This window comes from Pempheris klunzingeri, chromosome 21, assembly GCF_042242105.1.
Source record: "Pempheris klunzingeri isolate RE-2024b chromosome 21, fPemKlu1.hap1, whole genome shotgun sequence".
NCBI classification, from domain to species: Eukaryota; Metazoa; Chordata; class Actinopteri; order Acropomatiformes; family Pempheridae; genus Pempheris; species Pempheris klunzingeri.
This window is the reverse complement of record NC_092032.1, coordinates 3,631,338-3,648,921: the sequence shown is the minus strand read 5'-3', so window position 1 is coordinate 3,648,921 and position 17,584 is coordinate 3,631,338. Positions and strand designations below refer to the sequence as shown.

At 43.5% G+C, this 17,584-nt stretch overlaps 1 protein-coding gene across 8 annotated transcripts in view; it reads left to right on the top strand.

Moving 5' to 3' along the window:
- Positions 1-17,584, top strand: part of LOC139221269 (microtubule-associated protein 4) — a 98,910-nt gene that overhangs the window by 76,174 nt on the left and 5,152 nt on the right. For 4 of the 8 annotated variants that reach the window (XM_070853198.1, XM_070853200.1, XM_070853204.1 and 1 more), the window contains 7 exons: positions 4,728-5,764; positions 6,766-7,038; positions 9,002-9,170; positions 10,226-10,288; positions 13,691-13,986; positions 15,197-15,253; positions 16,600-16,692. In XM_070853198.1, the coding sequence (XP_070709299.1) occupies positions 4,728-5,764; positions 6,766-7,038; positions 9,002-9,170; positions 10,226-10,288; positions 13,691-13,986; positions 15,197-15,253; positions 16,600-16,692 (1,988 nt within the window). The remainder of the gene's footprint in view (positions 1-4,727; positions 5,765-6,765; positions 7,039-9,001; positions 9,171-10,225; positions 10,289-13,690; positions 13,987-15,196; positions 15,254-16,599; positions 16,693-17,584) is intronic. The other 4 variants (XM_070853202.1, XM_070853199.1, XM_070853201.1 and 1 more) reach the window with 4 other exon arrangements.

Below are 17,584 nucleotides of genomic sequence, written 5' to 3'. Positions count from 1 at the left end.
TGTACATTTTTTTTTTTGCCTTGAAGTATATGTGTGTTATGCAAATGACTAAATCCCAGTTATTGCTTTTCAAATGTCAACTTTTCCTAAAAATATGAGAAAGCCTAAAGAGCTTTTTTTTAATGGGAGAGTAGAATTGGCATATTTTACCATATTAATAAGACAAGAAGAAATGACGTAAATCAAGGTGGTGCTCTTCAGGAGAGTCCAGGCTTAACAGCCCAAATGAGTTCTACGTGCTATCATGACGCTATTGAAACCTTCGAATGATTCGGCTCACTGCACCCAGATGCTCATTGTTCTCTGCTGTCCTGAGCCATATATTATACAAGAGTTAGGTGACATGACTATGCAAGTTGAAAATATTATTTTGAAAAAGTTTTGCTTTTGTGCTCAGGTTGAAGCTGGTCAACGGCACATGAGGATTAGGCGATTAAACGTGTAGTGACAGTAGAAAGAGCTGAATGGAAGTCTGTAAAATTTTGGAAGCCATCATGCGTTCATGACTACTCTTTGGGAGTCATTACTGATATCATGCTCGACCTCCACTGTACCAGTATGTTCTCATGAAATATTTCTCACTGCCATGCCCTCCCATCACCAACTTATACCCTCAAGGCACACTGTGATTGATGCTCCAGTCACAAGTCCTGTCAATAATTAATGTCTCTCTCTGGGGAGGTGAATGATTGCTTTTTTCTTTTTCTCTTGTTGCTGGATAGTCCACAGACATGGTCACAATATCTGTGTTCCCCCCCCCACTCACTTTACCCTGAGGTTTTAGTGTTATCTGCAGCACATTTATTGTAAGAATTCACTGGTCGAGGGGGTGAGAAAATCCACAGGATTTCAACAATGAACAATTTAATCTGCAGGCTTGAGTGAAAAGCTGTGTTTTTGTCATTTGCACATGATGGTGTTTTTGTCTGCTTGCAGTTAAAACAGTAGCAGAATTGTTTGGCTGAGGACAAACAGCGATGATCTGCACTGTTTTTAATGGCAGGATGAACAAGATTAAAACAGTGGGAAACGGACAAAGCATCACAATAAAGAGTGAAAGAAAGGAAGAGCTTTGTGGAAGGGAGTCACACAGATCCTGTTTCTGCCCTAATTAGAGGATCAAGTTGATCTCCTGAGTCTATCATTGTTTACAGTGTAGAAAATGAAGGTCTTGTTTGTTCTTTTTTTTTTTTTCTTTTACTGCCTTTCCTTTTCACTTACTACCTTTCCTTTGTCTTGACACACCGTTGTCTTGTCTATTTAGGTCAGTTTTTTTCTTGTACACAGTCACCTATTTTGCTCACTATTTGGTCTGATGTTTGTCACCGTTCCAGGTCAGGGGTCGCACTGTTCACTGTTACATAAGTTAACAATGTCATTTCATGACACGGTATGATTTCCCCAAGTAACTATAAAGCTGAAGCTAATACAAAAAAGAGCAAAACAGATACGAAAGGGAATGCATAAACATCCCTAACCAGTTTTTCTCGTCTTCACCTTTGTGTTCCCTCTGTATTAGCCTTTGTTCTTTAGTCCATGCACTCCTAAATCTGCAAATCAGTATTTCCCACGCTGAGTCTCAAGTGTTGGAATCAAAGGCCACCCCTCTCTCTGTCTTTGCTCCTTCTTTTATTTTATCATCAGTCGCCTCAGTCGTCTGGCATACTGTAATTTATCTTTTATGTAATTAGTCTGCCAAAAACAACATGCAGCAACAAATGAGTGAGAATCTTTTCATTTGTCCCTTGTCCTGTTTGGCAGTAGGTAATGAAGCCTGCAAGAGAAAATAAAGGCTCTAAAAGCTTAAAGGAAAAGCCAATAAGCTATTTGATCAGCACCATTGTGGTACTTCCGTGGGCTTCAGCACCCTGTTTGAGTTGCTGTAGCAATGAGGCTGTCTTGTCAGAGCTAAGCAGCTCCAATGTCAGAGACACATGAAGCAAAGTTGTGAGGTGAAAGTAACAAGAGCGTGACGGTGCTCTAAAAACCACAGGGCGTTAGTTACCATAGTTTGGCCTGTTGGTCTGATTGCGAGGTGCACAGTAGATTGTGGATCATGGAGGCTGCACAGAACACACTGCTTGTGCCCTTCAGATTTGGAGGATAGAACTGAATCTGTTGTGCTGTAATCGTCTTAAAACGGTGAATAGTGGACATGAGTGGATTCAGCTCCTTTAGTTAGTCTGTCCTCTGACTGTGTTCATCCCACCCCACTGTTAGGTCATCATCACCTTAGGTCAGATGATGCACACGTTTCAATCAGTGAGTCAACGGGAGAGAAACATCTTCTCCTGGCTTGTTTTTATTCCATGGTGGTTTGGTTTAGCGGGGCAGCCACATCATTCAGATTGATCAGGCCGTGCCTTTATTCACATCAGTGAACCAAGACTAAAATATTCTACTTCTCTTACAAGCTTGGCTTCAAGTATTACATTCAGTCAACTGAATTCATTGCTCTCAGTGTTGATCACTATTATTATTATCCGTTGAACACCTTCAAGCAAACCACACAAATAAGTAGACTGAGGATTATTGATTTTCCTCAAACTTGTCACTGAGAGTGAAGTGTCTCAGCAGGTGTATAAGAGACATAAATGTCTTTAGCTTTCTTTGTTTTTTATTTCAGATTTTAGGGGGGCAGTTTATATTTCAGGAATGAATTTCGTTTTTTATCTTAAGCTCATACTTTCTACTTTTTATCCAAACTGCTTGCTTGGTGTGGTAGCCTGGACAACAGGGAGCAAACAGTTTGTGGTAGTGACAGCTCCACAGAAATGGGCGTGCCACTCTGTAGCTCCCCAGGGCTCTTTCAGCTCATGGTTTTGGTTGTATGGCCACAACTTTACAGTTTTGATTCAGTGTCACCACTCCCAACAGCCTAATTTATCTGATGTTTTCAGAAAAAAGCTCGAGCTAGTCACTCGAGGTTCCACCTATAAATGCCAGCGAGCCTGTGAACCGTCTGTGCACGCAGATACCCGATGCATCCGTTGTTTTCTGTGGGTGTTTTTCTGCATGTATTTGTATGGCCATTAACATATTTTCCTGCAGTAAGCTCATTTTCCTTCAGATTTCTTGTGATATCAGATGAATTGGTACAGACCTACGCACATATATTGTGTGCATGCTCACGTGTAAATACAATATCACGTGCATGGGTGAGGACAGTACAGTATGCACACCTATGGGTGTGCGTATTAATTGCAAGAGATTAAGGGCTGGCAGATTTTTGGACAGAAAAGTGAGGAGAATGTGTGCGTTTGTAAATGTGAGAAGAAGAAAGATCACATCCAGATATATATGGGAGAGGGATGGTCTTTCAAGGGCAAGGAGATTAGAGATTTTACTGTGAAGTAGACAACTAATACCTTTTCTATCCCACACGATCCTCTTCTGCATTTGTCTGCGTTTGTGTAGTTGGACAATTAAGATCACGTCTAACAAGATCATTTCTGTATATCTCCTCCTTATCTTTTCTTGCTGTTGTGTTCAGCCTGTTTTTTACTTAGGCACATGTTAAATCTTTTGTCTATTCTCTATTCTAAATCTATTGGGTCTTTGAACACAGAAATCACTCTGCAGAGAGGACATGTATTGCTGAAGAGAACAACACAGGAGCACAGGAAACAGACTTATGGGAATCTGAAACAAATAAAGTTGTCCTTGTATATGTATATTTCTTTATCATTTCACTTTAATGTCCTCATGATCGGTTTCCAGTTATGTATGGTAAAATGCACTGTACAGTGTCAGAAGCATTGCTTGCAGTATGGGCAGACATAGTGTATTAACATATCACTTGAATAATAATTGCAGTATTTCTGCTTGGGTTGAGAAAGTTTTTTATGTAGGAGCATGATAGAGAGAGGCTGGGTGTATATTCATGAGAATCAGAAGTTACAAGTCCATATTGTAGAAGGACAAAAACGTTTTCTTGAAGCTGTTAACCTTTATATTGGCATTTGCTTTCGTAAGATCAAAGATCTCAGTCAAAAAAGGAAATTGATGACATTCTTTTTCCGATATAATGCAGTTACACAGTGCATGCTTGAGCTACAATGAGCCAACACTAAAATTGATAAAGCAATTTAAATCTCTGACAGCTTATTCTTCAATAAGGGTATGTAATATTTTATCTTCTACAGTATTATGCAGTCTTCAACCAACCGCAGCATTGTGTAGTTGATGTTAACCTTCATAATGAAGGTGAAAAAGCTGCAGAGTGACTGATAGTGATGCAGGGTAGGGGGGCATTTCATGCATCTGTACCCAGGGGGCACATTCTTTCATAATCTGTATGTGGACTTTGTATAGTTTCAGTGACGCTGCATGAAACTGTCTTTGTTTCAGTTTTTGTTTCTCTGTGGGGCTTTTTAGTGGTGCTTTCCCAGTCGATTATACTGTGTGTGTGTGTGTGTGTGTGTGTGTGTGTGTGTGTGTGTGTGTGTGTGTGTGTGTGTGTGTGTGTGTGTGTGTGTGTGTGTGTGTGCGGAGAAATGAAGTCCCGATGGTTATGGCTTCAGCTCTTGTGTGTGTGCGAGATTAGGGTTAGTTGCTGTGCCTCAAGTCAAGGATGAGTTTTGGATGTACTGAGCTGGAGTTTGTTGTTGTGGTACCAAGTGAGTACTATCTGTTGTAGGTAAAGGTGTGTGTTGGGATTTAACAAGAGGCTGATTGCTTATAATGTTTTGGTGTGATTGCTAATTTAAACCACCTTTTTTTTCCAGTGAAATCAGACATAATGGAGAAGGCAGAGAAGAAGGAGGAGGCGATGGTGGACAAGGTAAAGAAGACGGACGTATTTGACCCCGTGGATAAAGCCGAGCAGAAGAGTGTGAAGGTGGAATACGCAAGCAGTGAGACTCCAGCAAAGGTGGAGAAAGAGACGGAGAAGGAGAAACAGAATGAGACGCAAAAAGAGAAAGAGGCCGAAAAGGTGAAAGAGAAGGAGAAAGAGGCCGAAAAGGTCAAGGAGAAGGAGAAAGAGGCAGAAAAGGTCAAGGAGAAGGAGAAAGAGGCAGAAAAGGCGAAAGAGGAGAAAGCAACAGACAAAGTGAAGGAGACAGAGAAACAGGCAGAAAAGGTGGAAGAAAAGGTGGAGACCGAAAAGGAGAAAAAGGCAGAGAAAGTGGAGGCGATGCAGCAGATGGAAGAAAAAGAGGACAAAGAGAAAAAGTCTCAAGAGTCCCCAGATAAACTGGTGAAGACTGATGAAGTGGAAAAAGTGGAGATGACAGTAAAGGTAGAGAACAAAGAGGAGAGTGTGGAAAAAGTGGGCAAAAATGAAAAGTCCAAAGTGGAAGAGAACAAAAACATTGATTCGTTGATGTTTGAGAAAACAGAGATAAAGGATGACAAAGAGCAGCACATTAGCAAACTGGAAAAGACTCCAGAAAAAGAGCCCACGGCCACCAGGCTCGATACCACGTATGACACGCTGGAGATGAAGGCCGACACGGAGACCAAGAAGACGACAGAAGCGGAAGAGAAGAAGACCGGAGAAGCTGACACAGACAAAGTCAAGAAGGTGGAGAAAGAGGACAAGATGGCGAAACCATCTGAGAAGGCAGCAGACAAATCAGCGAAGAAGGGTGAAAAGGAAGGGAAGCCGGCCGACAAAAAGATTGGCGAGAAGAAGGATGAGAAGAAGGACAAGGCTGCAAAGGCGGATGCAGGAGAGAAGACCAGAAAGGCCAAACCTGCTACTAACGGAGGCAGCGCCACACCGAGCAGAGACCTGGCAAGTGGAGACAAGAAGACCAAGGTAGGATTTATTGCAAGGCACTGACACACTGGCAGTATCCATACCATCTGCACTGGTTTATTAGTATCAGATTGGACAAGTGCTACAGCAAACCACTGTGTTATAATGAAGGGCATCACATCAAAGTAAGGTCAATGTTCTCCTGTTTCTCCATTAAAAAGCAGTGTGGTCGGGTCAGTTTTAATCTGTAATTTTATATTGCGCCATCCGAACCAGTACGAGGGTCACACTGTCTTCTCCCAGCATGCCGTGCTTCATTTCCCAAAGTTTTATTATTTTCCCCGCTGGCTGGTCGCTGTCTGATGCTAACGGTCCATCAGTTACTTGTGTGACTTTATAAGAGATTAACTGATAGTAACAGTGTTGGGAAAATGACTTGAAAGATAACAGTTCAGGTATTTTATTATTGGCTTCTAACATTTCCATGTTATAAACCGTTTATTTTTCTAATGCATTTTTACACCTGCTCCTAAACAAACAACATTTCATTTTGACTGCGTGTGATTAGGAACATGGCTATATGGTCATATATCTACATTTCCCTTGTAAAGTCACATGACTAATTGATGGACTGTGTAAAATGAAAGTGGCTACAACCTGAGATAGCATCCTGATGTAGGGAATACAGCTGACAACATTTTGGGGATAAAGCTTGATGTACGGGAGAATGCCATGGGGCGACATGTTACAGTTTGAGGGTGAGGTTAAATACAGGGAAAGCCATTCATCACGCATGCTGCTAAAGCTTCTGCTACTGCTGTCTTTATTTAACATCTTTTTCAGAGCTATTTAAAGTCATGAACTTCAACATTGAAACAACAGACCCAATGCTGATTATTCATTTACCACAATATTCTTATAGGATTTATGATTTCAATGCTGCTTGTGCTCCCAAACCTCCCCTGCCAATGTCATACATTTTCCTTATTTGTTTATTTCTTATGCTTTCCCTCCTTATTTTGCTCTCCATTGCTCCTGTATGTGTTGGTCCTGCATCGCAGCCTGTGGTGGGGGCAGCCAAACCGAGCGCTGCGGCCAAATCGCGGCCAAGTACTGCACCTGCGGGTGGTTCAGTCACAGCTAAACGCCCCATATCCTCCACCGCCACTTCCACCTCAGACAAAAAAACAGCCACAGCCAAGGCACCATCCACAGCCAAGGCACCATCCATAGCCAAGGCACCATCCACAACTGCCGCTGGTGCAAAGCGGCCCTCCACCACCCCTATCAGCCGCCCTGCATCATCAACCACCACACGTGATGTAAAACCCAAGGTGAGTTTCAGCTGTCAGGGGAATGCTCAGATATAGGGAACAACTGGATCCACAAAGGATCTAATTGACACTTCAGTGTGCTGGATGCTCCCCAGCAGTGTAATAAAAGAGCTACAGATGTTTCCCTCAAGTGGCGTCGTTACTTTTTCCCTCTCAGCTTCAAACAAAGGTGACAAGATTACATTGAATTTCATCAAAGTGCTCATGGACATTCAAACACACCGGATGGGTTTGGATCAAGTCTGACCGCATTTCTCATTTGTAGTATCGAGTATCCTAATATTAAGGGTCATTAAGTTTAAATGTGTAGCTGTTATTAATTTGGGGCTCACTAAAATCCGTTTCCCTGTTGGTCGGGGAGTTTGACCATCTGATCTCAGTGCCATTTAGCATGCACAGAGTCAAAGTGGGGTGTCATAACACTCTTGGTAAAAGGCTACAGCTGCATCTGTAGTCCAATTTCAGAAACATATTGTGCATTTTCTTTAAAGAACTACCACTACAGCAGTTGGCTTTACTATTTTGTGAAAATGTGCTGCTGAGCTCATACAGAAATGGGTATCACTTTCTAATACAGCATATTTTACGATTGGTTTATAAGTTGTAGCTAAAGGAGTTCTTCCTCCTGCTCATGTGGGGATTCTTGAATCCTTAATGTTGAATTCCTGAATCGTTGGGTCTCTCTCTTAATTAAAGAGTTTGGTCTAGACCTGCTCTTCATGGAAAGATTCTTGAGATAACACTGTTATGAATTGGCGCTATATAAATAAAGATTGATTGATTGAATTACGGCATTCTACGGTCTGTTATTTCTGTATAGCAGACCATTGCCATGCATAAGAGACCATTGCCGTGGATACGTTATGATAGTGGAAGCAATGAAATCATTTTTAAAGTTAGTATTTTGGGTCAAATTGTTGATTTCTTTAGTACAAAGCTGTGTAATAAGCAGGATGTGCTGCGAGTGGCAGTCATCATTGCAAAACGAACCCCAATAAGGTGATGCAGCTCTTGAATCAGAGTTTGTTTTGAAATAATGATTGGCTCACTGTACATTATCCCTTACTTGTTGGCTTAAAAATTTTAATTTAGAATCTGAACTGAAAAGCTCCAGAACAGCTACTGAATGGATCTTATGGTGAGACCGGACGAGAAGTTCTTAGAGTGCACCAAAAAACATCTGGGCACCATGAATTGCTGGGGAAGATCGATCGACCAAAAGCTCCAGAACAGAAGGCTTTAACGTTCTGATTTATTTACCATCAACAAAGCTATTACTTACATAATACTCATAAACACTTTGTGAAGTGTGTGATTAGACAGTGAGACCCACATATGTTATGAAGCACATTGTCTGTTTCCCCCTTTATTATATGAGGCTTAAGATACCTGCCGTCTGAACATTCTCAGTGTGGGTCAACATTAATACAACAGTAATACACAAGCTTGGCTGTTGAGGTTAGTGTCACTTCTTCGTGCTCTCTCAGAAGACCCATCAGCCTCCTGTCGCCCTCGTTCGATGGCCTCCTTAACTTCACCCGGTGTGACACTGCAACAGATGAATTAACAGCCTTTATTTAGCCTCTCTGTGCCCAGGGCTGCAGGGTGACTCACTTCAGCAAGGCCAGCTTGTTGCCGGATGGCTCAGCTGTATTTGGAGCGTGGCATCGTACCAGGGGTTATGGGAAGGAAAATGCTGCTGAATGAAATGTGCAATCATCAAGGAGCGCCTTGGACCCAGTCTCCATGTTACACTCATCTTTGACCTAAATTAACTGTAGTCACTGAATATTAGTCTGAAATGATGGCAGCAGCCGTGCATAAAGAAGTTATATAATGAGTGATTTCAGTTCTAACAGCATTTGTTTTGTTGATGGTGGTTTTCTGTTGATTTTACTGCTGCTGACAATGTTTGCCTATATTCATTAGTCTTTTCCTTTGTCTCCTCACCTGTTGTCCTCAGGCAACCACAGAAAAGCGCCCCCTTGTGCCAAAGGCCAGCACTGCCACCTCAAATCAAACAGGCTCCACCGCTGCCACCAAAAATGGAACAGCCAGTAAAACTGCTTCATCGGTGCGCACAGCGGCATCCACTCGCACCACTTCTACCACTGCAGCCAAGAAGCCTCTGGGTACGGCAGACATGCTCATTCACAGAAACTGTTTTCACACACACACACGCACATGGTTTTATCAGTGTGACATGGTACAGGGGGGTTTTTTGAATTGCTCTTAGCCTGGCCCCTCCCCTGGAACCACTTTGCCTTGCCCCTACCGGGGGCACAACACAGTTCCGTGGATCCACGGGGGCCAGGGCTGAACAACCCTGTGTTGGAGTTCTCCCCGGTGAGCGAGAGGGCCACTACGGGTTGCTGGGGGGAAGGCTCTGACTGTTGTGTGTGCTTATGCACCAAACAGCAGTTCAGAGTATCCAGCCTTCTTGGAGTCTCTGGGTGGCATCTTGGAAGGGGTTCTGTCTGGGGACTCCATAGTTCTACCAGGAGACTTCAAGCAGGGTGATTGGGAGGAACGGCCTGCCTGATCTGAACCAGAGTGGTGCTTTGTTACTGGACTTGTGTGCTAGGCATGGATTGGCCATAACGAACACGGGGCAGAACCTGCTGGTGTACACAAGCAGTGAGGGAGGGCGTCAAGCTGAAGAAGGGGGCTTTTTGGGTCTGGTTGGCTCGGGGGTCTTCTGAAGCAGCAGAACAGTAATGGGGGGTCAAAAGCTTTGCGGCTTCAGTGGTCGCTGAGGCAAAAACCCGGATGTGGGAGGAGTTCAGGGAGGCTATGGAGAATGTCTTTCGGGTGTCCTCAAGGAAGTTCTGGCAAACCATTGGGTGGCTCAGGAAGGGAAAGCAGGGTCAGGCTCAGGTCCAGCCAGGGTTGACACAGACTGGGGATATCATCAGGCGGTGGAAAGAGCACTTTGAGGAACTCCTGAACCCGATCGACACGTCCTCTGTAGAGGAGGCAGAGTCTGAAGACTCGGGGGGGACAGTACCTGTGGATTGGTAGACTGGGGTGGTTGCCCCCATTTTCAAAAAAGGGACTGGAGGCTGTGCTCCACTTATCAGGTTGTCACACTGCTCAGCCTCCTCGGGAAAGTAGTTTTTGTTTCTCTATGCTTTTATTTACACATTTGTCCTTTGCAACAATTACACACTCACCATCTGTGTTTCAGCCTCTAAGACGGACAGTAAACCAGGAGAGGAGAAGAAGGCCGACTCTCTGAAGACCTCTACAGGTATCACACCCCTCCTTTCACCTAAAGAAACACTCTCAGCCTCTCTGTCTCTGTGGTTTGTCATTCCACCACACAGCAAAAGTCAGAAACAGAAAACATGAAAATGAAAATTTAATTTGAAACAAAAAAAAATCAGCATCACCTCACACATGTATCAGTACACATCAGTACGATGTATTGGCATGCAACGCCAATGCCAGATGAAACAGCTACCAGTGCGATACGATTCACCCCTGTTGTGGTGCAGTGACATTTTATAGGTTTGATTCAATGCAGTGAGATTCGGTGCGATACAATGTGATTTGACGTGATGCAGATGAATATGCTGCAATTCAATATGGTCCACAGAGTTTGATTTTATTTCTGTGGTTCATCTAAAGCAAACAGCAAATCATAAACAAACATGCTGATTGCAAATTGATTTGTCTTACTTATAGTAACAGTTTATCATCTACACAAGATGATAAATAAAATCTGTGAATATAGGACTAGGCAATATGGGGGACATCAGTATCAAAATAATTTAGTATTGAATAAAACCCCAAAGTAGACAATTTTAACTAACTGGTGTCATCGTTTCCAGCTACTTTCTGACCTACAGTAGCATTGCAGTGCTCTCCCTGCTTCTGAGCCGTAGCCCTCTGCAGATATTTCTGTCCTCTTTCTTCTTCACTCTCTTAGTCTGTAATCCTTTCCTTGCTTTTGCCTCCCGTCTCTCTCTCTCTCTCTCTCTCTCTCTCTCTTCCTACATAGTTCCAGCTTTACTCCTCCTGTCGACAGATTAGTCTATATTTTGGCATCAGCAGAGCTGTCAGCAGGAGTGTGACACTGCAACACATACAATGTCCAACCATGACGATGCTGGGCAGACTCGTAGAGAGAGAGAGAGGCAAGAGAGAGGCTTTATTGCTAAAAGGCTCTGGAGAGTTGAAAAAAAAACTTTCACCACAGCAGCCTGTGGATTACTGTCCCCTTGCTGTTGAAAGGAGTTAGCAGCTCCTGCTGATACAGCCTCTTGTAGTTTAATCTGCCAGGGTTCATACGGCAAGTCAAATTACTCTTCAGAAGCAAGGAGGAGAGCAAGAGGATTTCCTCAGTTAAACATGTCTGGAGATATACCAAAGGCTCTGACGGAGGATTGACAGCGGGACCGTGGCTCAGTATGCCTCAGCACTCTGAAGAAAAAGCTGACATATAGCAAAATGGACGTGAAGTGACAGATTGCAATTGTTGCAAATGTTGCACTGCTGTAGTGGCTTAGCATGCTGGAGTGAGGGATGCTGATATGTATTCACTCAGACCCAGGAAGAGAGAAAAATGTGAACTATTAGTGTCCACGAAGTGCCAGGTTACGGTTCAACCGCATCTGCCTGTAAGAAAGTAACAGAAAGGAATGACTTATGACAAGAACTGGTCCATGTGTGACGACTTAAAGACAAGCCACACAGGCGATATAATTAACGTCAGCAAGTCATTGACATTTTATTGGTTTCTGTTGCTGTAGCTGTTCTCTGAAGTGAGGGTAGCACTCAGTCACAGGCTTGGATTAGTTCAAAGCCTTCACTTGTGTTCAAAGTGACTATTCCTGAAAAGACAGCAGATATTGCACCGGAGCTTCACCTTAGTCAACTCAAACGTGCCAGTCGTTCCCTCAGATACATCACATCACATTTACAAAGATACAAAAGCAAAGAGGAACTGTCACTTATCCCTAAGACTTGTGCCAGTTCAATGTTAACATATATGTGGGTGAAAGATCATCCCCCTATGCCTTGTTGTCTATCTGTTTGTCCTGTTCTCTTGCTCTGTTTTACTCCCATTTCTCTCTGTGTTCACTTTATTTCTCACTCATCGTTGACATTCAGTTGTCCGCAGATGACAGACTTTGTGGTTTGGCTTTGGGTTTATTGTGTGCCATTTTTAGTCCTGACCTTTGGGTGTCATTTGTTATGATGCTGCTATAAACGTGGCACAGACATTTTAATGTATTTGGGTTGCTCTGAAACACCAGCCCACGAGCACCAGCACGCGTCACATCATTGCTAGTCCACACATCAGTAGTAGTAGTTAAAGTAGGGGGTAGATGCTGCATTAAGGTGCATTACTCACACTAATTTGATTACAGCCAGTGTACCAACTGTAGAGAAATTAGCTGTAGCAAGCTACCACTTTACACAGCGCAGTATCTAAACTCCAGTAGTTATTTTCCTCAGAACGATTCATTTGGATTAAATGATTAATTAATTAGTAATTTGATTAATCGCTGCGGTTGAATTATTTTCAATGATGCTCCTTTGCCTCAATTCCTGTCGTGCAGTTGCATCCACTTTCATAACTGCCTCAGCTTTTTATCCTCTTCTTTGAGTGTTCAGCCTGAACACAAGTATCAAGCGCAAATAGTAAAGCATTTTGAGAGTCCTTACGTACCGAGAAACAGATGAGAAGACTGATCTACCGTCATATCTGTGCATTCAGTATGTAGCTGGAGCCACAAGGCTGGAAACGGGGAAAAACAATGCACAGATATGAGATTGAATCGGTCTTCCCATCTAATTCTCAGCAAGAAAGCAAATACACTACTCACAAAAAGTTAGGGATATTCGACTTTCAGGTGAAATATATGGAAAATGTAAAAAGTGAATGCTACAGTGATATTATATCATGAAAGTAGGGCATTTAAGTAGAAGCATGCAATGGTAGTTTTATTCATCTTAAACAATTTATTGAAAGAAAATCTACCAACAGTGGTAGGTATACCACAACAAAACATTTTCAGTGTCTCAATAAATTGGGATGTGGCCAAAGGACGTCCACTCCTCTCCTTTCTGTGACTCTTCCAGTCTCTGTATCACTGTTCCAACCTCCTGATGACACTCTGTGACCCTCTAAGCTCAGTGAACACCTCCGTCTGAGGACTTCCTGTTTGAAGCCTCCAGTGTTGAGGTGCTGCTGATCAACTGTTAGGTGTCGTCTTGGTCTCATGATGTCAGAATGTGAACAGCAGGATGAGGAGGACTGTTTAAATACCAATCCTAACTGAAGCAGGAAATGTATTGGTGGATTCATGGATCAAACCTGTTGTGAATGTTGCTGTTAAGCTTCTTGTTAGAGAACAGCAACTGGTGCAGAAAGTACTGAGACACTAAACAGTTGGACATGTGCATTCAAAGGTTTAGAGAAGGTCACATTAAGTTCACCTGGAAAGGTTAGAATGCATTTTAGGTTCATCCTGAAATTTCACCTGAAAGCTGAATGTCCCTAACTTTTTGTTAGTGTAAGTGTACCACCCTTCATTTTCTTTAATCCGGTCTTCTTTGCAAACAAAAGAGTGTGGGTATGGATATGTACTTTGATATGAAGTACTGTAAAACTCTCTGAATAAATGAATAACTCTCCCTCCAGCTGACTCTACTAAGCCCAAGACCACCACCAACACCACTACTCGCAGCTCTGCTTCCGCCACCGCTGCGTCCCGCACTCGAACCCCAGCAGCCAAACCAGCCACACCTTCCTCCACCTCTGGCACTTTGCCAGAGAAGAAGCCTGCTGTGCCGCGCACTGCCAAGGCCGCATCCTCGACGACCACCACTGCAAGGACCACAGCTCACTCCGGCGCAGCAGCGGCACCCGACATCCGCAACGCCCGCTCTAAAATCGGCTCGACAGACAACATGAAGCACCAGCCCGGAGGAGGGAAGGTAGGTCCTATTTCGGCCTTCAGCTTTACTCTAAGAGGTCCTTTGCTTTTTCTGACACTGGAACCTCTCTCTGAAACATGTGACGCTGGCTTCCTGTGGTTGCTCACGCCTTCTCTTAAGTTCTTCTCTTGAAATAATATCAAAAGTGTACATACCATTTCATCTGTGTTGTAAGTGCCTCATCGGCAACAGTAAACTTCAGTCCGTGCATTTCTCCATCTTCTGTCTCGCTGTCTTGGCTTTCATTTTGCAAATCTCTCACTCAATCCTCTTGTTTGCTCATTTACTATCATATAACCCATTCTCCGAGGTCAGAACCTTCATTCGTGTGGAAAGAAAGTGCAGAGGACAGCTATTTCTTCAACAAGCTCTTAAAAAGATCACCTGACCAGGGTGCTTTATGTGCTGAGTTTACATGTTCTCCCCGTGCTTGCGTGGGTTTTCCCACAGTCCAAAGTCATGCAGGTCAGGTTAATTGGTCGCTCTAAATTGCCCCTAGGTGTGAGTGTGAGTGGTTGTCCGTCTCTATGTGTCGGCCCTGTGATTGGCTGGCGACCGGTCCAGGGTGCTGGGATCGGCTCCAGCTGCCCCGTGACCCTGACAGATAGGCGGTGTAGATAGTGGAAGGCTGGATGCTACGGGCCATGACAGCAGTGCACTCACTACAGTAATTGCTGAAAACATAGCATCATGTCTGACAGGACAAGAGACACACAAGACTACTGCTCTTCAGTGGTGCAAATGAGTTTGCTGTTAATCAAAGTAACAAAACCCCCTGACATGCATGGGACCTTGGCTGTTTTGGGACTCCTGTCCGCTTTTCTTGATTCTTTAGGACTTGTTTTAAATGACATGACCGCATTTTCTGCACCCAGGTTGCAATAAAACGGAATTCTCCTTTAGGTCTTTCTCTTTCTCTCTTCTGTTTGTGCACTCCACCTTTTCTCCCCTGCTCTCTGTATTCCTCCCTACCTCACCACCCTCTTCATTTTCTTTTTTACGCCTCTCCTCCTCTCTATCATTTCCCTCCTTCACTTTATCCTCTACATCCTCTCCCACCCTCTCCCCTTACTCGACCTCTATCTCAATCCAATTTTCCCTTTCTACTTTCGATCCTCATGCATAATTATGTGCTCTCCTTGTTCACCTCCTCCTCCGGCGTGTTTTTATGGGCTGTTGTTGTTGACCCGGGGTGGCCTTGTCTCCCCAGGTGTCAGCTGCCTCTCAGAGCAGGGGTGTCGCATCCAAAGAAATGAGCCAGGGCAAAGTGAGTTCCTCCCCATCATCACCACATGCTCCTCCCACTTCTCTTCACTCCTCATACATGTTTTGCTCTTTTCTTTTCACCACCTCTCATATTTGTGTTCGCTTTTAACAAATGTTACTACCGAGGGCTGGCAGCCCAGCCGAAGAAGACTGGCCCCAGCACCTGCAGTGTCCTCTCACATTTTCAAACACAAATGCCCAGTTTCAAACCTTTTTAGTCGTTATAAGTCTCATGCCCATTCTCAGCAGGGATTGAAATTAAACATTAACAATTGCATACATTACAAATGAGTATGTCTGCCGTCTTCTTTTGCAAGTTAGTGTGCTTTTCCAGAGAAGCCTGTTGTCCTGGTTAATTAGCCTCCTGGTTAGAGAGCCATGATGGTAATTAACCTTGGCATAGGCTGTAGTTTGTCTTGCCTGCTGCCTTTGAGTGTTTGCATTACCATGACCTGTGAAAAATGATATTAGAAATCAAAGAAAGCTGACTCAGTATTACCACCTAATGACATCACAGCCTGGTGTCATTGGTCATAAAACTGTTTTTCATGTGTATTTTACTAAGAAGATGAGAATGTGACTATCCCAGACTAGTGTCTTTTCCTTTATACTCTGTTATCTACCTGTCACCTTTCAACAACTGCCAGTGTTCATTGACGGGAAGCCAGTGAGGGATCATTTTGTCACTTGTGTGTGAAATGGTCTGGGATTGGGGGTGAGGGCTAGCATTACTGAGCTGTGACCCACAGCCGACAGGTCTGTGGCTGTGTGATCTAAAGCCAAACATGAAAGGAGTTTTTCTAGAATTGTAACATCTAACTTGGATCCAGGATGTTTTCTGCAGCAGGTTTGGTTTATTAACGGTTAATGTCGCTCCTGTCAGCTGTCAGCGTGTGTTAATAACACTGTCTGGATTCTCGTGTTTATATGCTGCATGTGTGTGCTCTCTGCAAAATAGTTTCTGTGTGGAATTTAGAAGCTTCTGACTTCCTTTTCTGGACAGATTTCCGTCAGTGTCACTCTCAAAATGGCAGCCCAAACTGGATTCACCCATTCAGTCAGCATAACTGCTGAGCGGCTCACATCAGGCCCACCTAAGATAGCTAACATATTTGTATCCATACTGGATTTTGAGCCTTGCTCCATCCTACTGTAACTTCCTTTCTAACCCTACCTCTCATGGTGGCTTCTTTTCCTCCACTCTTGTCTTTTAATCCCTCTGCTATCTTTTTCTCTCTCCTGTGGTCTTCTTTTCTCATCTCTCCTCCTCTCCTTTCACCTGTCATGTCATCCCTTCCTCTCCTCTACCCCCCCCTCCCCTTACGCTGCTATGCTGTGTCCATGTAGGTTCAAATAGTCTCCAAAAAGGTGGACTTCAGCCATGTCTCTTCACGCTTGGGCTCCAAGGACAATATGAAGCATGTTCCTGGTGGAGGGAATGTAAGTACTGCCCAGCCAAATGAGTCCAAACAAATTCGAACAAATTTGTCTAAAAGGAGCAATAGATGGGTGGAATATTCTGTTTCCATCTTATTCTACCTCCTAAAAATGCAAACTAATCTAATCATAAGAGAGTCGTCAGTCCTTATCAGAGCCAGATGTACAATACAAGTGTCAGCGTGCTAAAAAAATCAAGATGCAGTATTTATGGCCATGAACAGTTAGCGCTGCTCCTTGTTTGGACTCTTGGAAATCAAATGAATTATTGGACAGCATGCTAGCAAGCCTGATCTACTGGCCCTTCCCCAGAACCCTCTTCACAGTCCCCTCCTTTTCTGAAACTCTTCCTGTGTTGTCCTGCCCTGTCACTAACTTACTAAACAAATAATGAAGTCAAGCCAATCAAACACCTGACTGTGAAGATTGTCTTGTCTGGTTCTATGAAGACAGGTAAATGTGGATTATCTGACTATCCTGTCCTCAGCCTCTTCTTTTGGTGTCTGTATCTTGGTGATCCTGCCACCTTTACAGTGCGAGATATTAAAACGGTGTTTAAATTTCACCTCAGCAATGAAGTGAATCATGAATTCTCAAAGCCCATCGACATCGCATTGTAAAGGAAGAAGCATCGTCTTGAAGTTGCTGTCTGGCTTTGTCTTATTTGTAATTTGTAATTGCTGGATAATTGCATAGAGGGCAGTTTCTGTTCCATCACGTGATTTGATTCCTAGTTTTTTGGAGAGCACTGCTTACCCTAATAGTGGTAATTCATGAGCTTCAAAATGAGCTTCAGTAGCTGAAGAAGATATAGTCATTAAAAGATGAGACTCTCCAGGGACCCATATCCCTGCACAGAGTTTTTAACACTTCTGATAAAAAGCCCTATGTGACC